Raw genomic sequence first — 19,712 nt, forward strand, 5'->3', positions numbered from 1 at the left:
TATTTTACTACATTAAATTTAAGGTTTTATTTAATGTAATTAATTTAATTTACTATATATTAAAATTATTTTTCTTTATGAACTATTAGTTCATACATGAGAACTCTTGGGTCCATTTTTATTCTCTTTAAATAATACAAATTATTTTAAACCATAATCTTTACTTGTGAAGAACTATTTCAACATGATTATGCTTATTCATATTACTTAAGCTAGGAAAAATGGGAACTGGAAATCTCCTGATTTGCTTACAGTGATGTGCTGGGAGTATTTTAGAAGACCCTTGTGAAAATTTCCTGATCAAATTAAATGAAAGATTGGATTATTTTCTTGCCTGTGATAAAAATTCACCCTCTGTTACTAAGCTGTGACTGCCAGATATAGGAAAGAAATAAACAATAAAACAATCCTAGTTTTGGAATAAATTAGACTGTATCCAATCTCAAATATTTTCCTTTGTCATTCATTATAGGAAGTTACTTTCCCTCTGCACTCCCCATCATGGTATTTAACAGACAACATTTGCTTGCAGTTTCAGATCATGAATTAAACCATGTGATCTGCCATTGATTGAGTCAGTGTAATTTTCAAGAATAAGTTTGAACATTTCCAGAAAGCACATATTTTTTTAAAGGGGGGCAAAATTAAGAGACTCCCTTGGGACTAGAAGTTAGGTTATGGGAAATGTGTCCGTGAGACGCATTGGCAAGAAATCAATCTTCTCTATATGATGTTTCAGTCACTCCTAATGTGAGATGGAAACACTGAAAATAGTGTTTTCCATCTGAAAAAAGCTCACTCTCTCTTTTGTTCTTTTTGCATTGCCCTGGCTTCAGCCCTGACTAGTTGGGTCTATTGAGGGTGAAATCCTGCCTCCCCAGAGGTCGTGAGGCAGCTAAGTGAAGCTGCAGCACAGATAGTACTTCACTCAGGCAATGCATAGGTGTACCAGCTGCAAACTTCTAAAGAAACTTAATTTAAAAAATTTAGAAGCTTAAAAGTTTATGACTGGATCAAAAAAAACATAAAATGGAGGGATTTTTTTGTTGTTCCTACAGGGAATTATGTTAGAAAGCACTCTACTCAGGAGTCATTTTTGTTTCAACTAGCCTACCTGAGCAGATATTTGGTGCTCACTGATATTAGAGGCTGAGAAGACATGCCACGTTTGGTTATGCTAAGTTGAGTACACTAGTTTATGTTTTGAATAGGCTTGTCTGCCTTTTGGCTCAGAGACCATCAAGTGATACCCATGGACAATGTGTTTAGTCTGCAAGAACTGAAATTCAGTAGTCTGTGGTGAGTGTCAAAGAAGACTCAAACTGAAATATGGGAGGATACTATTAGTTGGCTTTTCCTTTCCTCTACATTATTTCTTTATATCCTCTTTCTCAAGCAGATGATTTCCTGTGTAAGTCCCTGTAAATACTGGCTGTAGCTAATACTGGTGATATCTTAGGTTGACCACATCAGTCTTCTAATGTGAGCTCCTGCTCCTCAAGCTTTCCCATGATGATGCTTCTGTATCTCACCTGCTGCTTTGATCACATTCGCATGCATATTTGGTTTCATACATACTTCCTAAAATACAAAAGCTTGTTCCTCACTTGCATAAACCCTGTCTACAGCTGACATACCCTTCTGCAGTTTTCACTGTTTTCTATCTGTTCCTTTGATCCTTTCCATCTCCTTGCCTTCTCTCTCTGCCCTATGACTGTCACACATGGTCTCTCCTGTTCTAGCAGCTTCGGCAGTGTCATACCAGAGCAGTCAGTGGTTTGTCTCTGACATCCTCTTTCACCAGTGGTCATTGCTATTTGTCTCAGAGGAAGGGAAATACGCTCTGCGGTGACTACCTAAGAGGCAGTTTGTCTCCCTAAAATCCAGAAGGCAGAAGTTGGAGTATAGGTGTATATATGCCAGCCAATGTACATTTCTGTACAGTCTACATGGTTTCTTATTCACAGAAGATATATTATTCATATCAGCTGTCTCCCTTTAAAAGAAGATTTTCAGGAAATCCTTTCTCCCTTTTTCCCAGTGCTGGCAAGCTGAGGGGACTCCTCTTTGAACTGTGGCTCTATTGAATTATATTTGTCTTATCTTATTTAGATTACAGCCTATTCAGGATGTAATACATGTGGCTTTTTTAAGATTCTGTGTTCCCTTACGTGTTCTATATAAACTCCAGACACCATATATAATTATTCTGAAATAATAATAATTTTTCTTCTTCACATTTACAGTTCCTTCTCCCTTTTCACATGTGTTATTACACTAAGAAGAAAATCTATCACTAAGTGGTTTGCTCTCCTGACCAGAGGAAATGAAGTTGCAGCAAAAGGGAACAGAAGGAATATAAAAAGGAATATAAAAAATTATGAGGAAAGCCACCACATTAGTTACGAAAAACTGAATCCTATTATAAGGAGCTACAATACTGAAACTCAGATTAGAAATGCCTAGACTAAGAATTATTCTTTTTTTTTTCTTGTCAGGAGCAACTTCTTTTCAAACAAACTCATTGCTCTTATGAAAAGAAAATCAAAGTAAGTAGAATATAAAACATATCTCTGAAGCAAGGAATGTTCCTAAGGAGAAGTAGAGTATTTTATTAAACACCTAATACGGATGGAAAAAGAAAGAAAGAAACAAACAGGCACTCAAAGCTTTCTGTTTTCATAGATCTAAAACAGAGAGGAGCAGTACATTTCTGTTAAGCACAAAGTTGGGAACAATTTCTTCAGTATAATTTTATTATGCCAAACTCAGCTGTTTCCAACCTGTATTTAGTCTGCAGTTTACTGCCTCTATTTCAGACCTGGAGAAAGATTTGCATGCTTGCTGTTTTTTCCAGCTACTTTGGCTGATTTAATAACTACACAACTTTCCTTGTTTATATCTTACTTAGACTACGCTGCTACAAGAACACTACTACTTTGACAAGATATGTAAGCTTTTGTGTGCAGAAGAGAATGACATATCATTAACAAAAAAACCCTGAAAAACATGATTTAGCTTTTCGTTTCCATTCCCAGCGCTGAGGCTGGCAAAGAAAATGGTTGTGCCGGGTTCTTTTGATTTGCCTTCAAAGTACATTTCAGAATTTTATCTTCAAATACAAAAATCTTTTTTTTTTCTTCATCCAGAAAACATAAGGAAACAAGCTTGTGCAATTGTTATGCCCATCTGTCCTTTACTTTTGCGCAATACTTTTCGAACACTTTTGAGGTTAGGATAGAAATCACACAAACTTGAAGTTCAACAAGGTTTCAGGAGAACTAGTGCCTGGGATGAGTTGCTGCTGGGAGAAATGCTGAAGCAGAAGCTCAGCAGTTGCCTATTCCAATTGCCTATCAGCAGGCGCAGACCAGCCAGCCAAACTCAGACGCTGAGCATGTGTTGCCTCAGAGGACCCTTAGGCATCTGGGAGAGATTTGAGGGACATAAAAGGAGAACTCAAGTTATTGTCACAGAGAATCTTAGAAAATAATAGGGATTCAGGAGATTATTAGTAACGAAAATGCAACTTCTACGGGGGACGCAAGACAAAAATCCACAGAAAAGCAGACCTCATTAATTTTGCTGTTCATGAGACAATTCAGTAATTGTTCAGTAATGAAAATTCAGTAATGAAATTCAAAAATTTTAGTTAACAGACCATTTATGTTTATACTGCTGCTCAAATCTGTGGGGTGCCAAGTGATAAGATGCCTTCAGCCTTGCCTTAGACTGTGCTTGCCATCTTCTACGGACAAGGAGTTTGGTTTTGAGAATGCCTTAGGGCATAGTGTTAAATCTTAAAAGTTAACATTAGGAGTCACCTATTCCAGACCCACAGTTGTCATTAAATGTCTTTGTTTCCCAGTACATATATACTCTGCCAACATACTTCATTGCTTTTTGCATTCATATTGCTATAGTAAATACTTCCAGAATTATTTATGTTAAAGTTTTGTACTTAAACTCAAGGAAATACATGAGGTGATCCAAGTCATCCTCAGCTATCAATCTACTAGGAAAAGGAACATCTGTATTTCATGAATGTGTTTGTAGTTAACTACATTTTAAGTCCCTCTGAAACCCAGAGGGTCATAAGCACTGTTCCAAAATTGCATTTTAAATTACTAAGAAAAACTATTTTGTCATTAGCTTTCTATATTTTGTTCATTATATGTTTCCAAGTAAAGGGATTAATTTTTTAAACTTTATATTTTATTCCAAAAATACTCATTTTGCTTTTCCCTTGAAATTTGCATAACATTTTGGGATGACTGGCAAATCAGAGGCTTTAAGTTCCCAAAAGAGTGCTTAATGTAATAAGGAAAGCTAAGAAATTTCCAAAAGTTTTCAGAGTTCTCCTACATTTTCCTCATTAGCACTCTATGGAAGCTGGGAGAATATAGCTGGGAAATATGCTTACATTATCGTAATATGCTTTCTTAACTGTCCACTACTAGCCACAGACAGGATACACAAATCTTTGCACTGACCTAGCATAGATTATTTTCATGTTTCATTTTATTGTTCACAAATGGAAAACATTTATAGTTTTGCTGCTGAAAATTGCATGAAGATCATATTTTGGCAAAGTTTGATCTGAAAGTCAGTTAAAAAGACATAAAAATCACAACCAATTAGTAAAATAGGTTTTTTATCAAGGAATAATCAGGTGACATTTGGTACTACATTTAGAATATATTGTTCTTGTAGACATGATAACACTTGTTTTCAGAGCAAAGAAATGACACAAAATAGAACCTTACTGACAGTTTTAATCCCATTTATGTACTAGGATGAAGCAAAGGAGTTTTCTGGTTCTTTATACCTATAACTATATAGTAAATTGTGTAAATTCTGACATAATGACCAACTGTTATGTAAAAAAATAAATAAATAGTGATTTGTTGTTCTTTTGTGTGCATTAAAGTACTTAGAACCAGGAATCACAAACAAAAGTACATGATTTTATAATATTTACTCTAGATGACATCCAGGTTCTACATCACCTCATTTCCAATTGCATGGTGATTAACAGAGTCAAAACTACTAAAGCAGTCATGAGTACAAAGAAACGGAATTCAATACTCATTTTAAAAATGACCTTAAGAATTTACAAAGTTGATACTTATTCAAAAATAATAAGTAGGGTGCAAAAGAGTTTTATTAGCTTTGGCAAAACCTATGGGGGTATTCTGCTTGAATCATGTTACTCCAAGTTCATTAAACAATTATCTCTCTTACTTTATTTATTTTGTCTGATAATGCTCATAGGAAACTTTGACTTTTTATAGACAAAACAAAATTGAAACCAGACACAGTCAATATATCCTATGGGTTCATCTCCTGTCAGACAATTCACTGAATAAAGCAGATAATAATTCAGTGTTTTACAGCAGCAGTGTCTTCCCAGAAGCCATAAAGAATATTCAGCTCCTTTTGCCTTAGCTGAGAATGTGGAACGGATTTTGTTTAAGAAGATAATTTCTAAAAAGGTCAGTACACTTCTTCATTTCCATCACATTGAATTATTCATTGCATTATTTGAAATAAAGATGTGGTCTATAGAAATTACTTCAATTTCCTCAGAGAACAAATGTGTTAAATAATGTTAACTTAAAAGAATATGGGTAAATAATGCTAAATGTTCACAATTATTTCTGTGAAATACTAACAAATATTTGGTGGCAAGTTTTAAAAATATGTTTAGATTGAAGCCAGAGGTACCTTCTCAAAAGACTAAGACAAAAACTAAGTTATTGTCAGTTTAAATAAAGAACTAACTGCCTGTATAATCATTCCAAGTTTGAAAAGTGTATCTCAAAATCTTGTTCATATCCTGCAGCAATTCATGCTGTTGCGTTTCTTTCTAGACCGAATATATTAGTAGACATACCGAAGTTGTTAGGTTCACTTTTTCCTTTTTCCTTCTCAAACACACACAGCATCAGTAGTAGCAGATTTCCTGATGAGGAAGAATCACAGTGACAGAATCTAGGCTTGAGGTGCAAACCTTACACAAATGTTACCTCTGGCTAGGAAATGGGCCCCAAACAGCTCAGTTTCCTACAGTGACCCAAATACAACAGCCAGTGCATTTTCCTCAGGCCTGGATTTCAATCTAACTTTCTCACTGTTTAACTAAAAACAGGAGAGTATTTCCTACTGAGACAAACTACATTGAGAGCCTCTCTCCCAAATCACCTTCTTCACTCTAGGACAAGTGGATCCTGGGAATATACAGACACAGTGCAGCTCCTAATAAGTGCATCCCAGGGAGATGGGTAAGTTTTAAAGAAAAGAAAACTCAATTTTTGTATTCTGGGAAAGATGAATTGAGAACTTAAGAGAACTTTCTGTTTTGTTCTCTGCAAAGAAATAAACTGTAGGGTTTAGGGCTAACAATTCAAAATCTAAAAAAAAAATCTAAAAAAAGTACTTTTGTTTCACTTCATGAAAAAGGAAAGAACTTTTGGAGGTAGGACTTAATTCTCTTTTCTTTTCAAAAGACACCAATTCATCCCAAATAGCAAAAATAGTCACTAGGAGCATAAATGCTACAGGAAAGACCAACAGTCAAACCATCTGTATGTGAGTTTGAGCAGGGACTTGAATCTCAGCCCTATAATCCATCTTAATATCCCAAACAGCAGACTTATGGGTTGCTCTTTTCTCTCTTGCTTGGGCTCAGCTACTACACTAAATAGCTGAACAAGAATAGAAGATAACCAACATCGGAGTCAAAAAGTTAGAGTGCTAATTTGACACAAGCCCCAGAGTGAAGGGCTGCTCCAGTGAGTCCCAGATGGAACAGATCAAGCAGGAGATGTTCCTCCCTGAAGAGAAAGCTGTTCCGTGATGAGAGCACACAACTATCATTTGGGAGGACCGCTGCTACAATTCTGCTGAATGTTCAAATCACTAAAAAACCAACCTCTCAAAATCTCACCCGGCTCTTGTAAAAAAGCATTTCCATCGTTTGGTTAGAAAGTTTCTTTAATAATATTAATCTTTTTCATGGTGCTCTGCTACAGGCTGTTAGCATAATTAAGCTGAATCATGACATCATTACACAAATTTTTTTAAGTTTTGCATGTAAGGAGTACCTTACATGGTTATATTAACAGCCTTTGGAGGACCACATGAGTCTTATCAGTATACATTAATGGTGTAAAATTGAAGCACTGGTGGCAGAGTAGGCACAAGTATATAGCCATGTGTCAACACAACACTTGAAACTGATGTTATCCAGTAAAGTTTGCATAAGGAAGACTATGCTGAGTATAACACATTTAAAATACCACTGTGCTCCAACACAAAATTGTGTTTAATTTTACATCCAAAAATATACCCCCAAATAAAGAAGATGCTTCCTTGTGTGGTAACATCTTCTCTAGTGCCCAGTCTAGTGATCCAAAGCCCTCTGAAACAAATATTGTTTCATTCTTGTTCCCTTAGATCACACTGTTGAAATGCACACTGTAGATTAAGCCTTGGTCAGGACCAGAATAGTTTCATGAGCATGTTTTCATAAAACTGAATATGGTCTCTCACCACTTTGATATCATGTCTACCTCCACTGGACATGCTGGATTTAGACCTCAGGAAAAGCAGAGAACATGCTGGCTCTTTTTCTAACTCTGATGAAAGTAACAATTATCTGAGTAACAGTTGCAGTCAGAAGTGACTTTTTGTTAAACTAGCATGACATGTCATTATCACAGAAGAGTGGGTCTCCATGAAAGGCGTTACTCACACAATATCTTAATACACATTCCAGTCACCAAAAATCATTTCCTTATACCCAAATTACTTGGTAAATATTTGAAAGAAGCCAATGACTTCCATGTCATCTATCCCAGTCCCTTGAAGTAAATGATTTTTTTCAGATGTAAGCAACTTATAACTCATGACTTTGAAGTGTACTATCATAAGAAATGTATTTATGACTATATGTTACAAAATTATTCATGTTGGAAGTGTGCCTTTTTTAAACCCTTGTACTCATAACTCACTCTCATAAGCTTATTCATGCAATATAATAATTCAGCACCACCACCACTCCCAACCTATCTTTTTTGTTTACATTACCAGGAGCAATATGCCTTCTGTCTTTTCCAAGGACATGCATTCCCTAGTTCTTGCCTTTCTCACCAGTCCATCCTGTCTTCAAATCCTTAATTTTTGCAGGAAGAACCATGTCGATATTGCAAGGCACGTTATAAAATTGTTCATGCTACTGGTGGGGAAAGAACGTGAAGCTGTTTCTGCAGAAGGAATTATGGGATATACCTCCAGCTAGCCAGCCAGACGGATGGATGTAGTACAGATAGTGTTATAAAGGCTCTCCTTCTACAAAACTTTCTGTATTCCTTTCCTATTCCCAGGTTATCTTCAAAATGCGTCCCCATGTTCTTTGAACCAACGATTCTTTCCCTCAGAACTGTTTCACTAAGCCACAGGCAGAAGGACAAGCTGTGAAGAGCACTCTGGACAGCCCCTACTGCTCTGCTAAGCAGAAGAAAGTGAACCAGAATAACCCATGTGCTAACAGTAAAAGCTTCTCAGCTCTGAAAAAAAGGCAGCCCTGTGCAAACTGCCATTTGAGAATGGCCCATTACCCCTATCTGCGCGAGTATTATTTGTGGAATGTTATTTGAGTCAGATCAAAACTCCACTAAAATCTAGTGATGAGGATCTTGTGTCACAAGACTGTGTTCACACACAGGTCATGGCCCTGTTCAATGTGCTAGTACAGGTATGGCCTAGCAGTTGAGAAAGAAGGAATTGAGTCATATAGGAGTAGGACTCCCATCCACTGGATCCCTCCTATGCAAAACAGAGAAACACAAAAACTCTTGTTGGAAGGAAGACACAGGTTCTTATTATAAAATCCAATTAGCTAATTATCAGGAGTGGCTGTACACTTTTTCCCTTGGGGTGATTCTTCATAGACAAAAAATTAGGGGGTAATAAGATGAAAATTTATGTCCATATGAGATCAATCAACAATCATATGTTTAAGGTTTACTTATTTGACCATATGTACATTAAGTGTAATATATTGTTGCTTTGCTTATATTTCTTTGAGTTACTGTTTGTGACCAAAAAATAGATGACTTGAATATAGCTCAAGCCAAAATCAATGGAGGAAGCCTCTTACTGTCATAAAACCACAGGCCTGTTCATAGCTAGGAATCTCTAGCTAGTATGTGTATGTACATTTTCCACAGGACAATAAAGATTTCCGAATTTTAAATTCCTGTCAAAATTACAAATCGTTATCTGAAAAGCTGATGAGGGTTTTAATTCCTGTGAACAACAGCAGCATCTTTCTAAATCTCCCTAACAGAAGTCAGGTGAAGTTCGTTTCAACAGCCATTTCAGTACTTGACATCCTGTGAGCCCAGGGAACTGCATCATATGCTTGCAGTGGAATATGCTGTTTAGCTCCCAGCAATCTCTTTTCTTTAGTCTAAAGGGAAAAATTTAATATGAATGAAGATCCAAAAAATGAACTTTTGACAAACTCATTTAATGTGGAATAGTCACAGAAAGAGCAGTTACCATCTTCACAGCTGTTTGATAGTATTTGAGTTCTCTTTTAAAGAACAAAGGAATATGGCAAACATATCAATAATATCAGACTACTGTGAATGCAAGAAGTGTGAAGATTTTGTGGCCATATCAATGCATAACATAGCTTAAACACTTATAATTCAGAAAAGGATTTAAAATTAATTCAGAATAGCTAGCTTTAACAAAACAAGGAATTATGAAAGATATTGTTTCCACAATATGAGCATTCAAATTATGAGCAAATTTATTTTTTCTGTCAAGAACATTCTCCTCAGCCAAGCCATATGGTTTATGTAATTTTTGTTCTAAAAAAACACATCTGAAGTTGTTTTTCACTAAAATAGTGGAACAAGAATCATGAAGCTTACACAAACAATTTAAAAATGCGCCCTGTGCATTGCATTTTATGCAGTCAGCCTCTCACTTGAAAAAGAAAGTGATGAACGTAATAATCTAATGTGACTAGAAGGGGTTGGAGCTCTGTTTGTAGTTGTTTCTTCAATGGTTCGGGGAAAAAAAAGAATCTACACAGTCTTTGTAAATGGACAAAACTGCATCAGAGATATATCCATCATCAATTAGTGTTCCAAAAGGGAACAGTACAACAGCTTGAGTTTTTGCCTCTTTGCTCAGGTCAAACACAATGTTAATTGTGGTGAGGACCTATTTTGAAAAAGAAAAAAAATCCAAGTTAGTATTGCTACTGAAGCAATATGGAACAAAAAAAATGTCAGAGTTTAGAGACAGGAAAGGTGGGCAGAAAGAATAATAACAAAACTGAAAACTGGAACTGAAACTTTCACAAGAGAAATTAAAATAAGGCTTAAAACAGATGGAGACCATAAAGGGAATTAGGAGACCACATTCTAAAACAGGAGCTGGACCCTTTGCAAATAAAAATTAAATGTAAGTAACATCTGGAAGTTTTCCAAATGAACTGAAAGATGGTACCAAGAAATAATTTTTTTGTTGGAACAGTAGCTCTTATTATGAATAATTCAGGTAGATCTAGATGCCCAAATACACAACTTGCAGTCTGTAGGACTTGCAAGGACTGGTGAGGTGAAAACATGAGGTGACTAGCAACCTGTTTGTCACAAACTAGAAGGTCTTCCAGGAAACGGATGGGACCTATGTTCAAATTAGAGCTTACTCAAGGAGGTGAACTGTAGGAAGTATATCAAAAAGGGTAAAAAACATCATGCCTAGAAGGAAATCAAAGACTTACAGTCTGAAGAGGTGTTCAGCTGTCATTTAGGTAAGCAGAAGACATGGATCACTAGATTTATTATACTAGTTATAATTTACTGAGGCTCAGAGGAAAGTCAGATTATTCCAGATATCGTAATGCCTCCAGAAATACTTCCTCAGAAAGTTCTGGCAACCATCTCTGTGGCCCGGCTCTCAGTGTGCTGCAGGATTTAAGCCATGGAAGAACATAAATTATCCTGCTCTGGCATCATACCATATTGGCACTATGGAGCTAGCCATCAATTTGACCCAACTGCTTTAAGGAGAAAAGAAAAAGAAGAAACCCCAACAGAAATGGAAGTGGTTTTGTAGATGTGCTTTTCAGGCACACACAAATGCTAATGATGACTTCTGAGATAAGTTGGCAGCAGACTCGTTTTAAGCACTGAACTGGAGTTGGACTCGTAGATGTTAATCAGGAACATGAGATTAAGGGGGTGTGGAATTTACCACTGAATTTCATTCTTGCCTCAAAGAACCAAAGGAAAAACCAGCTGCTGGTCAGGAAGATAGGAGGTGTTGCCATAAAGCTTAGAAATTAAGCTGTGAGTCTAATATGTACAAGTGATCCTAATCTAGCTCATGACATTATCAATTATTTAAAAAGTGATAGCTTGTTTTCATCAGCGAAAGGAAAATAACAATACTGTAGCAATAAAGGCATACAGTACAATTAAATACTGACATGCAGGAAAAAAAACTGGCTAGGAAAAGGATTGTTGTGGGCTGGCCAAGGCATGTAATTTCAAATACCTATTGAGAGTCTTTCTCCAATGACAGAAAGCAAGAAAATAATTTTAAGGGTCTAAGGAAGCCCCCAGTAGACTTGGCCCCCAAGAAGCTCCCCCTAGAAAACTGATAGTGAATGTTGGGCTATTGAGTATGGAATAACTTCTGCGAAATTCATGGGAATTATTAAACTAGACATGCTAAAAGACTAGAAAATAGGGAATCCAATACTCCATCACCTAATTTGGCAAAAATGGAGACAGTGACTAGGAAAGGTGCATTCATCCAAGAACTGAAAGGCTGGAATTTGAGCAAGAAGTTTTGATAGCCAAGTTAGCACATGAGCTAATCATTTGCTTGGATTTGATTATTGCTAATGACTGCCTAATAAATGCCAGAAATTGTGTCTTAGAAAGTAAGCTTGTGGAAACGTCCCTTCTAAAAGTGGCTCAGGTTTGCAGATGGTAAGCAATAGTTTTTTAAGTGATATTCTCCTTCTAGAGGTCAAAACTCTAATAGTGTTTTACATTCCCTCCTCAGGCAAGGAAATATGAAAAATCATTGAAACCTGCTTCAGGGTGATCTTAACTATTGTTGTTAAAGAAATTATTTGTTGCTCCACTTCAGATTTTTCTGATAAGCAACAAATAGCATAATGGAAAATCCATTGCAAAATGTGAAAGAATAGATGTAGTGGACACATAAGAAAAGGATGGGAGGATGAACTCACAGGGTTTCCTCTGAATTTCTTCCAATTAGTATTGAATGTACAAAACTGAAATGGCCCAAGAGATTTCGTAGTCAGAAATGAGTTCTTAGAAGCAAAGGCACAAATTACACTGCATGGCATAAGACTAATAACAAAACTGAACAATACTGGTAGGCACATATGTCACTACGGAAGAAGATGGCATAACCAATCTTGCATAACAATAAATCTGCATAAAAGGTTTTGTATTCATTACCTATTGTTTTACAGAATCACAGAATCGTATAGGTTGGAAAAGACCTTTAAGATCATCGAGTCCAACCGTAAACCTAACACTACCAAGACCACCACTACACCATGTCCCTAAGCACCTCATCCAAACGTCTTTTAAATACCTCCAGGGATGGCGACTCAACCACTTCCCTGGGCAGCCTGTTCCAAGGCTTGACAACCCTTTCAGTGAAGTAAAATTTCCTAATATCCAGTCTAAACCTCCCCTGCCACAACTTGAGGCAATTTCCTCTCGTCCTATCACTTGTTACTTGGGAGAAGAGACCGACCCCCACCTCTCTACAACCTCCTTTCAGGTAGTTGTAGAGAGCAATGAGGTCTCCCCTGAGCCTCCTTTTCTCCAGGCTAAACAACCCCAGTTCCCTCAGCCGCTCCTCATCAGACTTGTGCTCCAGACCCTTCACCAGCTTCATTGACCTTCTCTGGACACGCTCCAGTACCTCAATGTCTCTCTTGTAGTGAGGGGCCCAAAACTGAACACAGGATTCGAGGTGCGGCCTCACCAGTGCCGAGTACAGGGGCACGATCACTTCCCTAGTCCTGCTGGCCATGCTATTTTTGATAGAAGCCAGGATGCCATTGGCTTTCTTGGCCACCTGGGCACACTGCTGGCTCATATTCAGGCGGCTGTCAACCAACACCCCCAGGTCCTTCTCTGCCAGGCAGCTTTCCAGCCACTCTTCCCCAAGCCTGGAGCGTGGCATGGGGTTGCTGTGGCCCAAGTGCAGGACCGTGCACTTGGCCTTGTTAAACCTCATACAATTGACCTCAGCCCATCGATTCAGCCTGTCCAGGTCCCTCTGTACAGCCTTCCTCCCCTCAAGCAGACCAACACTCCCGCACAACTTGGTGTCATCTGCAAACTTACTGAGGGTGCACTCGATCCCTTTGTCCAGATCATGGATAAAGATATTAAACAGAACTGGCCCCAACACCGAGCCCTGGGGAACACCACTTGTGACCGGCCGCCAACTGGAGTAAACTCCATTCACCACCACTCTTGGGGCCCGGACATCCAGCCAGTTTTTTACCCAGCGAAGAGTACACCCGTCCAAGCCATGAGCAGCCAGTTTCTCCAGGAGAATGCTGTGGGAAACTGTGTCAAAGACTTTACTGAAGTCTAGATAGACAACATCCACGGCCTTTCCCTCATCCACTCGGTGGGTCACCTTGTCGTAGAAGGTGATCAGGTTGGTCAAGCAGGACCTGCCTTTCCTGAACCCATGCTGGCTGGGCTTGATCCCTTGGTTATTCTCTACATGCCGTGTGATAGCACTCAGGATGATCTGTTCCATCAGCTTCCCCGGCACCGAGGTCAGGCTGACAGGCCTGTAGTTCCCCAGGTCCTCCTTCCGGCCCTTCTTGAAGATGGGCGTCACATTTGCTAATCTCCAGTCAGCTGGGACCTCCCCAGTTAGCCAGGACGGCTGATAAAGGATTGAAAGGGGCTTGGTGACGACATCTGCCACTTCCTTCAGTACTCTCAGGTGGATCTCATCAGGCCCCATAGACTTGTGAGTGTCTAAGTGGTGCAGCAGGTCACTCACCATTTCCCCCTGGATTATGGGGGCTCCATTCTGGTCCCCGTCCCTATCTTCCAACTCCGGGGGCTGGGTACCCAGAGAACAATTGGCCCTGCTATTAAAGACTGAGGCAAAGAAGGCATTAAGTACCTCAGCCTTTTCCTCATCCTTGGTCACTGTGTTCCCTCCCCCATCTACTAGGGGCTGGAGATTCTCCTTAGCTCTCCTTTTGCCACTAATGTATTTGAAGAAGTGTTTTTTGTTGTCTTTTACAGCAGCCAGACTGAGCTCTAGCTCAGCTTTGGCCCTTCTAATTTTCTCCCTGCACAGCCTTGCTACACCTTTGTAGTCCTCCTGAGGACTAGTTTTAGATACCAAAGGACTAGTTTTAGATACCAAAGAAAGCATAACTTTATTTTCCAGAGTGGAGATTGGACGCCAATGGAAATGGAGCCAAAAGAACAAGGAGGAAAAATTAGTACCACTATTATTGTAGTATCACTGACTTTGTGGCAATTTATGTATGGATGGAGTTGTATATTTCCTACTTTCAGAAGATTTATGGCTACTTTATCTCTCTCTTTGCCTATTTCCTGTGTTGGTGTCTGGAAAATACATAGAACAGGAATTGAAGTACTTCCATATAAGCTGAAGACACCAGCACGAAACTGAATCAAAGACAATGATTGCCTCAAAGTTTGTCTGCAGGGTGAGTTGGTGTCAGATGACTCCTGTAACCCAGCAGTGCTGTCACTCACCTTTGCAGAGAGTACTCCATGTGCACCCTTTCCAAGCTACCTGCTGTAAGGACCTCAGCTTAGAGCCAGAGAAAATGTGCAATGGCTTCCTAAAACTGGAACAGCCAATAACTTGTGAGGACACTAGCAGTACTGCAGATTGGTGGCCTGAGTCCCTGTCCAGCTCAGAAGCTGGCAGTCAGTACTTGCTTGTAACTGAATAACTTCAACAGTTTTCCAGATTCTTTTCCAATAAGAACTAAATGCACTGAAACTAAAAGAAGTCCCAGAGACTTATTATTACTGTTATATTATTATGATATTGTTTATTTCTGTTAGATTTGGTGTCCTAGTGAGATACAAGCACACCAAGAATTTCTTAGCAAATCTAGAAAGCTGTATCTGAACTATGGGCTGAGAGAAGACATATTAAGTTCAACCACTCCAAGTAAGACCAAGTACCATTGTGTCCCCAACCACACTACCCGGTTTCCATTGGAAGGAACACCAGGTAGATGTGTTTCTAGGAAGGAGAGGAGATGTGATCCAATAGACACCACACACCCTCTCTGAACAATGAGGGAATTAAGTTAGTGGTGTCCTTGCCTTGAAGCTCAGACACTGTCACATATTCCAGTAATCCACAGAGCATCCACCAGCCTCTATCACCCAACATTTGGTGATATAAGATAATCACAGAAGGGGGCCTAACCTAGTTACTTCAGTGAAATGGTTCACAGAAGCAGACACAAGCCTAAATCCCATCTTTTCTCATGACTTACTTATAGGATAGCTATCAGTAAAAGTCCAAAACAGATCCTTTCTATTTGGTAGATGTAAATGATCGCTTAGAAGACTATAGCATTCCTAAAGGGAAGCAAAATTAATTCAGACTGCTTGAACTAGACAAAACCAACATAATCTAATTGTGAACAGGCTCACACCGTTGTAAAGGAAAATTTGATGAAAATGTTTGACTAAGTGAAGGGAAAGGCCACATGGGAAAACTTTAAAAAGAAGGGCTGTTTTTAGTAAATGGCCTAAGAAAAAGCACAGCAGAGAAAAACTGAGTAAATCTCAATAATTCATAAGGTATGCATAAATTAAAACAGCCCATATGTAGAGAACAAATTAGCTTACATATACAAATTCTAATTTCCTCATGAGTAGAACTGGTAAAATCTTCAGTTTTGGTTCCCCCAGAATAAATTGATGTTTTATATTTTATTTGACTCTGAACCAAAATAGAGCAAAACATATATTATGAAACAGATTCATCCTCTGGTTATCCTTAGTAGCAGAGGCGTGACCCAAATGGTTAGTTTTTACCCCTATAATTTATATTTTCAAGTAATATAAAAATATTGAAAACAAAATATCCATAAAACCCAAAATGACATTTTGGTTCGATAACCTGATATTACATTTATTTCTGAAATGGTAAGTTCTGTAGCAGAACTTTTTTCCATAGAAATTTTTACTGAACTGAACTTCCTTTTATTTTTAAATATTTTAAATGGTCTCTTCATTTAGTGCTTTTTGAAAACTATTGGGAAAAAGATTTTCCTCTTCCAGGCTGATAACATAGTTCTGAAAACTTCACTGGGAATGTCACTGAAATCCAAGCCAGTCCTCAGGGACTCAGAGAAAGGAGCTCCATCAGAAAGTTTGATTAGGCAGCGAATGAAAAAACTCAGAAGTTATTTAGATTGGAGTAAAATTTTTTTGAGTTGGCAAAGGGAAAATAGCCTGCTGAAGTCATGTCATCTGTAATTTGGTAAGTTATTTATTTTCTTTTAATCCTATTCGAAGTATCAACATTTCCAGTACATTGGCTTGATTGGCAGAGGTGTTGTATGACTTGGGATAAACCCCAGTAAAACTTTTCATTCCTATCTGAGATGGTCCAAGTTCTGAAGGAGTTCCCCTCAGCTGAAAACATCCATGCATTAGCAACATCATCACATGCCTGTTACCCCTTCACGTCACAGCAAGTCAAAACTTCAGAGGGACAGACAGCAACATTCTTTATTGCATATGCCTGGGCCTGACCTCATTTTAATCTCGATAACTTATCTGAAAGAAACCCTAAGTAATTGGGAAATAATACTCAACTAATTGAGTAAAAAGAATACTATGATTTTCAAAAGTAACAGACATGACAAAAGGTAGCTCATAAAAGACTGCAGGACCACACCACATCACTATAGGCAGAACTATCTGCTTAAGATAATAGGAAGTACTATTTGAAATCTAACACTTCTATGAACTGTACAGCTATTCCATATTTTTCACCTTACCATTTTGTATTCTTTCCAGCTTTTTTGAAAATCCAGACTCCCATCTTCTCGGTGCTGTATAACTGTCCATCCTCCTCCAGCAATTTCCATATTGCAAAAGACCTATGCAATAATAATAATAATAAAATAAATAAAAAACAATAAAAAACTTTGCATTGGAATCCTGTTATCTTAGGGGGAAAAAATATTTGTGAATAACAGAACTAAGGAAGCCTGTTTTCCTATGGATTCATGCTCTATGCCCTCAATGGTATCCTCAATCTCTCGGTTGCAACTGGAGCTCTCCTTATGTTCAGTGTAATTCTCCCAGTAATGTCTCCTGTTCTTTCAGCACATTACCCAAGAACACCTGCCCATCATCCCCCTCTGCATCCTCAGCTCTCCTCTTCACATTTCCTCCATGGTCCTTTTCTCTGTTCTCTGCAGTGCCCTTGAAATCACTCCCTTCCTCTTAACAAATGAGTATTTTTTTGGTGATAATAATGTTTTCTATAGCTTTTAACAGAGTGTCATTCTGTCTAAGAACGAATCTTCAGGAATTATTACAGAAAATACCCATTCAAGTAGTCCAAAACGTAGCATAGATGAGATGATTATTCTGTTTTGCTTTGTATTGTAATATTACGTACAGTGTGCCAGGCAGTGTCCCAAAACAGAAACAGTTGATCTCGGTCTAAGCTGCCTTACAGCTGGCAGAGGACATAGATAGGAACAGAGTTCTGTGTGACAAGCTCAGAAGTTAAGACCTATACTGAACATGTAAGATCATACCCTGCCATCACTGTACTAATAAAATTCTAACTTAGATACTGAGATTCTTTATATTAAGGGTAATTTAACAATTTGACAATTTTGGTGAAGCTTGATGTTAGAATATTGTGTCAACTGAAATGTGTTAACAATCTTAAATAATCCATATAATAATCAAAATGGATATTTAATTTTTTAATTCATTTTTCACTCTTCTTACATTATCTTTCAAAAATATAGAAGATAAATTAGGAAAAAATGCAAATACTGCTTATCCATTCACTTTTCTTGGTATGTGGCAAGTGATAGTATTCATTTTTTTTCCTATTTTTGTATGACACTTGGTTTTAAGATCTGACTAAGTTTCTCAGTGCTGGTCACTCAAATTTTCCTGATTTTCATTCCTGTGTACTCATCCATGCCATATTGGCACTGCAACTATCCTAAATTTCATTTGTCTGTGCTCTTGAATAGTTATATCCCTCTTTTTAAGTAAGATGTCAATATGTAAGGGGGTTGAAGAGGTGTCACCCATCAGCTTAGCTTTTGGCATTCACATCAACAAGAGTTAATCCATTCAGCACTGGTCGGTAATTTAAAGCTTTAAGTTGCTTTGCCAAATTGAAGGTTACTATCCAATTCAGTTAAATAAAAATTCATCCCTCAATTGACTAGAGAACCATATTCCACCCTCAGGCAAATCAGTTCCAAATCTTTCCTACTCATAAGCATTGTCATAGTAATCCTGTGCAAGTGCTTTTGTTTTAATTTGCTCCAGGCAGGCCAAGTGAAGTCCCTGTGTAGGTACAGGAAGGAAACAGAATACCGAACAGTGCAAACACGTGAACTTGATTTAGGGTAACCACAAGAAAATCCACAATTTGCTAGACAAACCTTTTGGCCCTATTCCTCCTTCAGGGAAGACACTGTGAGTCAAAACATTTATCTACAGGATTTAATTTCTTTCGTCTGATTTACAGTGAGAATTTCTAAATGATGGATTTACTTTCCTTATAAGTCATTTCAAGCTCCCATGAATCCACTGCCAATTTTTAAAGCATTAAATCCTCAACTGTATTAAGACTATTCATTTTAAAGACGTGCACAAACAAATGATGAGGTTTTCATACTAAAATATAGTGAAATTCCTATAAAAAGACTTTGATGTTTTCTGAATAATATAGCAAATTAAAAGAGAAAAATGGCACAGTGAAAGAAAGATTTACAGCAGCACATTATTCACTAGCCATCATTGTGTGGCCTGGCTCTTTCCATGGTGATAGACACAAACACCTGCCGTATTAACAGGAGTGCCAAACTGATTATAGATGTTCATTGTGCATAGCTCTAGCCAACAAATGTCCTGAACTGGCTTCTGTCCCAGACAAGGTCAAGGCACTCAGCCATTAAAGACCTTTTAACATGTTCTGATATTTAACCCTCTACCAGAAAAGAAAAGGATGAAGAAAAGTGACTTTGAATTTGTATGCATCTTTAGATGCACTGCACACACACATCAAAGTAAGCCAATTAATTAGCTTAATACTTTAAGCCTATTTTTTTTCTCCCCATCTCAAAAATATGGAATATTATTATTAAGATAATTTTAAACATAAATTAATCACTAATTTTTGATGCAGGGTTGGAAGACTAATGAACTAAACTAATGAACTGTTGAAGCTGCGAACATGAAAGAAAAATTGCAATCTAAATTTGTAAGCATATAAAAATGAGGCATATAAATGGTATGGAGCTGTAAGCATGGAGGATAATTTTCTATGAATATATGAAGGTAAAACCAGCAAAAAAATAGAACTGACAGTAACATTTGTGTATATGACAA

General features: G+C 37.8%; 1 protein-coding gene across 1 annotated transcript in view; it reads right to left on the reverse strand.

Moving 5' to 3' along the window:
* The window catches only part of ANGPT1 (angiopoietin 1), a 167,661-nt gene that overhangs the window by 38,763 nt on the left and 109,186 nt on the right, over positions 1-19,712 (reverse strand). The window contains exon 6 of the mRNA XM_075495130.1: positions 17,120-17,221. Coding sequence (XP_075351245.1) covers positions 17,120-17,221 — 102 coding nt within the window. The remainder of the gene's footprint in view (positions 1-17,119; positions 17,222-19,712) is intronic.

Source organism: Mycteria americana, chromosome 2, assembly GCF_035582795.1.
Source record: "Mycteria americana isolate JAX WOST 10 ecotype Jacksonville Zoo and Gardens chromosome 2, USCA_MyAme_1.0, whole genome shotgun sequence".
Lineage (NCBI taxonomy): Eukaryota > Metazoa > Chordata > Aves > Ciconiiformes > Ciconiidae > Mycteria > Mycteria americana.